The sequence below is a fragment of the Eubalaena glacialis genome, chromosome 5 (assembly GCF_028564815.1).
Source record: "Eubalaena glacialis isolate mEubGla1 chromosome 5, mEubGla1.1.hap2.+ XY, whole genome shotgun sequence".
NCBI lineage: Eukaryota > Metazoa > Chordata > Mammalia > Artiodactyla > Balaenidae > Eubalaena > Eubalaena glacialis.
In genome coordinates this window covers 43,967,133-43,972,644 of record NC_083720.1, presented here as the reverse complement: position 1 = coordinate 43,972,644, position 5,512 = coordinate 43,967,133, and the positions used below count along the sequence as shown (strand labels likewise).

At 44.6% G+C, this 5,512-nt stretch overlaps 1 protein-coding gene across 1 annotated transcript; it reads left to right on the top strand.

Annotated features, from left to right (window-relative positions):
- Nucleotides 1-2,253: 2,253 nt before the first annotated feature.
- Nucleotides 2,254-2,967, top strand: LOC133092037 (fibroblast growth factor-binding protein 1-like). Its single transcript, XM_061191255.1, has one exon. The coding sequence runs from the start codon at nt 2,254-2,256 to the stop codon at nt 2,965-2,967; it is 714 nt and encodes a 237-aa protein (XP_061047238.1).
- Nucleotides 2,968-5,512: the final 2,545 nt, after the last annotated feature.

Sequence of the window (5,512 nt, the reverse complement as noted above, 5' to 3'; positions counted from 1 at the left end):
TCAGGTAAGAAGAGATCAGACAGTGGGGCCCAGGAGTCCAGGCTTTAAACTCTAGGCTCCTCATCCTCCTAGTCCTGTGACCTTGGACCAGCCCTGAATGTCTCCAAGCTCCAATATTCCATCTGTAAAATGGGATGAATTATATGTTACCATATCATGGAGGGGCTGTGATGAGAATTAAGGGAAAGCTTTGAGTAAAATGGACCTATTGTTTATAACTTCCCCCACAGATTTTGCTGTTGGGATCCTCAGCCCTTCATGGAGGGTCTTTGCAAGGCTGAGGTGTCCTCCTCAACTGGCTGCCAGGGGAAAGGAAAAGGGCTTGGAAGAACCAGGTCTAATGCTATGCATGTAACCCGCCTCCCACAGGATTACACCAACCACTTTCCCTGCAGGAGCTGGCTCTCTCTGAAGGGGTGTGGCTGGGAGGAGTGTGAATAAAGCTACACAAGTATATGAGCTGTAAAAAACCCTGTCTGCCTGGGCTCTTATATAAAGGGCCTTCACTGCCTCACTGCAGATGAGACAGCAGTAAGCCTTCAAGCTCCCTCTCACATCTGGATCGTACTGGACCTGCAAACTCAGAACAAGGTAAGAACCTGGCTTTCTTAAGAGTTTCATTACCTGTCCCCCTTCCAGCTCCCATGAGGACCTCAGGTTCCTGGGGTCTGGATCCCCTCACGGGCACTTGGGGACTGAGTCCCAGTGCCGTGAGGAATGAGTGGGTCTTTATCTAATATCCCTAGCTCCCATCCCAACTTCATTTCAGAAGCTCACAGTTTGTGACTGTCTCCCCTTTATCAGTCCTAAAGAGAGGCCATATGCCCAGGGTAGAATGAGATCAGACTTAGACCTGCCTCTTTTTAAACAAAGTTCTATATTCTTTTCAAATGGAGCACTGATAACATGAGTTATCGTCATAAACTAAGCCAAACCAAATGAGTTGTTCATAATTGCTTTTTTATTTCTTGCCAATATTTTCTGAAAGGCAGAGTAAGGTGAAGGCAAGAGGTATTCAATGAGGGAGGGGTGGTATAAAGGACCAGAGACAGAAGTTCTGGCTGCCTGTCCCAGCTTTGTCACTTGCCCACTATGGGACCGTGAGCAATTTATTTACCAGTCTGAACCTAACTGTCGCATCTGTAACCTGGTGGTGATGGATTATTACCTACCAGGAAGGGCTCTTGTGCTAATTAACAAGGTGAGAATGAAATACAGGTCAAGTGCTCTGGCACATAGTCGGTGTCAAATAGAAATGCTAATTCTCTTCTTTGAAATGTGGTTTTTGTTACCCACCTGATAAAATCTATGCAGTTTAGTGTAGCAGTTAAGGTCATCCTATTAATTAAATGATTTATTTTTAAAAGCATTGATTGAGGACTTTCTCTGTGCCAAGCACAGTGCTTCAACAGTCTAAATGCTCTGATAGAAATTCACCTCTATTCCCCTGGTTCACTTTGCCCAGTCAGTTCGAATGACCTACCCCTCCTTCATGCCTTTCCTTAGGCTCTTACTGAATCCCAAATACCCCTCCTCACAAACCCACCCATCTCAGAATGTCCAAGCCTCATGCGTGTTTAACCTTGGGTCAAGCATCACCTTTCATGTCACTTACCATGTCCTTTCTCATTGTGTGGTCATCTGAGTCCATGTAGGACAGTGAGATAGAAATTCAGTCCACTGCAGCTGGAAGAGAGTTGAGAATTATCTCATCCAGCATCTTGACTTCCAGATAAAGGAGCTGAGACCCAGAGGGGGAGAGTGACTTGCCCAAGATCAAGTTGGGGACCCAGTTGGGACAGACTCCTGATCAATGCTATTTAGATTCCCCAAAGAGTTGCCTCTAAGTTTTTAAGATGTGAGACTTTCTTTTTCACCTTGATAAATTCAACATCTAGTCTAGTACCAGTAGTAGGTGCCCCACGAATGCTTACTGACTGGTGAATGAAGGAGTGAGGAGTAACTAAGTGAGTGGATGAGGGAGTGAGAGTTAATGAGGTACAAAGGGTGGGGAAGAATGAATGAAGAGTAGGAAGTTTCTGACATTCAAGACTCAAGTCAAGCAGACATGCGAATACACAGGCTGCTTGTCTACTAAGTCCAGGAAACAGAAGGTTCCTTGATCTCACTCCGAAGCAGGCAGCCATGTGTCAGGCTGGAGGGAGGGTCATCTCGCGGCCTAGTGCTGCTGAACTGCTGCCCAGCACTGACTCACCTGCCTTTTGTCAGACAGGTTCCCACCAAGCTGAAGCCATGAGGATCCACAGCCTCGCCCTGCTCTCCTTTCTCCTTCTGGCTGCTCCAATGCTCTCGGTGGAGGCCAAAAAGGAAGGGAGGAATAGACAGGGCAACAAAGTCAGCACAGATAAACTGCATACTCTAGGCGCGCCCCAGACTGAAGCAAGCAACCAGCCACCCAAGCGCCTGACCAAAGGCAAGTTCGTCACCCAAGACCATGCCAACTGCAGATGGGTGGTGACCAAGCAGGAGGAGGGCATTGCCCTGAAGGTCGAGTGCACCCGACAGGACAACGAGTTTTCCTGTTTCTTCACTGGCAATCCAACCTCATGCCTAGAATCAGACAAAAAGAATGCCTACTGGAGACAAATTGGCCGGAATCTGCGTTCGCAGAAGGTCATCTGTGGTGATGCCAAGAGCATCCTGAAGACCAGGGTGTGCAGAAAGAAGTTTCCAGAATCCAATCTCAAGCTGGTTAACTCCACTCTGATTAGTATCAAGAAGCCCAGCCAGGAGTTAATGGAGCCCTCTCCCAAGGAGCAGAGCAAGGCCAAAGTGACCACCCCCACCAGCCTAGCAAAGACCCAGACCATGAACACCAAAGATCCTGAGTGTGTGGAAGACCCAGACTTGGTAAACCAGAGGAAGATAGCCCTGGAGTACTGTGGGGAGCCCTGGAGCTCTTTCTGCAAATTCTTCGTGTCTATGGTACAGGGCAGTTCATGCTAATGAGGTCAAAAGGGAACAGAGTCCATTAGGAGGTGTCACGTCACAGCCCTTCCATAGGCTGTAAAGATCTCCCAGTTCCCTGTAAGATGAACATTTGTGCTGTAGGAGTGCAATGGATTATTTAAACAGATTTTATAATTTTTGTTTCTGTATTTTGGAATTTGTTTTATATTCATTTCCTTACATGTGATTTTAAGAGGCTGTTGACCTCTATATGTTTCCATGGCCCACAAAGCTATGTTTCTATGGGCAGTAAGGACCACTCTTTGAGCTGAATGAGCCAGAGTGATGATTTCAGTGCAATGCTCTTTCTGCCCAATTACCAAATATAATAAAGCTCTGTGCGTTTTTCAGGAATATGTTCAACCATTGTTTGGTTTCTCTATGTTGGTTCCAATGAACTCATAAACTGGTCCTCATATATCAGTAGAAAAAAATCCTGTTCACCACTCATCCCAAATCATCCCATAAGGTGGCCCATTCCTGAATCCCTATCTTCATACTTTCATGCTTTGGTCTGTGGTATTTGATACTTACTGAACTGATTTCAAGTGGGACACCTGGAGCATAATGTGATGAAGACACCTGTCAGGGGCTCACAGACGGTAAGAGGGGAGGCAGGATTTGAACCCAGGCTAGAGGAACACCCTCCACTGATTCAAGTCCGGGCTACCCATGACCACTCGCCATATGTGGGACTCCTGACCTCGGGGAGCTCATTTCAGGCCTAGATGGGTCTAGGTAAGTACAGCGCCCTGAGATGAAGACTCCAACACAAGGGGGAAAGGCAGGGCAGAAAACCAGAGAGAAAAGGCAGAAACTTCTGGAAGATCTCAGGTTGAGCTTCACAGAAGAGGTGATACTGGAGTTGGAATTTGGAGAGAGTATCTTTAGGTAGGAAATGGGCAGAATGGAGGCACATTAGGCAGATGACAGATGTATGAAAGCAAAGAGATGAGAAAAATCCTAAAAGATGGGAAAGGCCACATGGGTAGAAGGTGGTGGGATGCAGGGGTGACATTGCTGTTAGTCATTTACATGTTAGTCTGAAAGATCTCAAAGGGTTTGAATTCAAGAGCTGGGGAGAGAGAAGGATGTAGCCCCAGTGTCGTGTCACAATTCCACAAAGAACAAAAAGCGAGGAGCAGAAGTTGGTAAAAGTACTGTTCTCTGGAGTCTTTATAGAGTTGATGTCAGGGAGGAATGGCAGATGGGGTGGAAGAGGGGCCTCCTACACTCACCAGCCTACCAGGACCTACATGGAGGGTTGTCAATGACCACCCAGAGTGTGACAGCATCAGAGTACGTTTGGATATCATCCTCAACATCATCAACACTAATAGTTCTCTCTCACTTGCTATGCACCAGGCACTGTGCTAAGCACTTTTCCATTCTGGAAAAAGGAAGAAGAAAGAAAGAAAAAAGGAGGGAAGGAAGGGAGAAAGGAAGGGCAACAATGGGGAGCAGAATAATAATAATAAAAGTCTATTGATAGTATTATTGGATTGCTTAAACCAAGGCAATCCAGAAGCTGCTCTATCTTCAGACTTTGCAATTACCCAGGTTAATGAATCACCTTACCGTTAAACTTTTTTTAACGGGGATAATGTAATCAGCTTTAGAGCTGTTGTAAGATGCTCATTGGTCAATAAATCTAAAGCACCCAGTGCCCCATGGCTTACATAATGGATATTCAACACATCTGACCGTCTAAAGTCCGTGGCACAAGAATGGCTTGTGGATGTAGCTCAGAACTTCCTTATGTAAACTCTTAAAAGTGGAAGTTTTCTTTTTTCTAACACAATAAACAAAGGGTAACAACCATTATTTATCGGTTGTATGTGCCTGTGGCTTTGCCCCATTCTCTCTCCTTTTTTTTTTAAAGATATCTTGATTTATTAATGATAATTGAAAAATACAATAAAAACACATTGTAACAAGGAAATATCCCAGAAGGAATTTTTAAAATCAAAGATATAAGAAGAAAAGAGAGAATATATAAGAAAATAAGAAGATCAGTCTAGAACCTTGCTACTCAAGGTGTGGTCACAGACCAGAAGTATTGACATCTCTTGGTACCTTGTCAGATATAAAGATTCTCAGGCCCCATTCCAGATCTACTAAGTTGAAATCTGCATTTTAATAAGATCCCCAGGTGATTTGGGTGCACACTAAATTTGGAGAAATTTATCTACGAGACCAATATATTAGTTAGGATGCTTTTGGTTTCAAGTACAAGAAAACCGTTTCAAAGCAGCTTTAAGTATAAGGATAGTTTGGGTTTTTTTAGCAACTTTATTGGAGTATAATTGCTTTACAATGGTGTGTTAGTTTCTGCTTTATAACAAAGTGAATCAGTTATATATATACATATATCACCAATTCTCCTCCCTCTTGTGTCTCCCTCCCACCCTCCCTATCCCACCCCTCTAGGTGATCACAAAGCACCAAGGTGATCTCCCTGTGCTATATGTCTGCTTCCCACTAACTGTCTATTTTACATTTGGCAGTGTATATATGTCCATGCCACTCTCTCACTTCATCC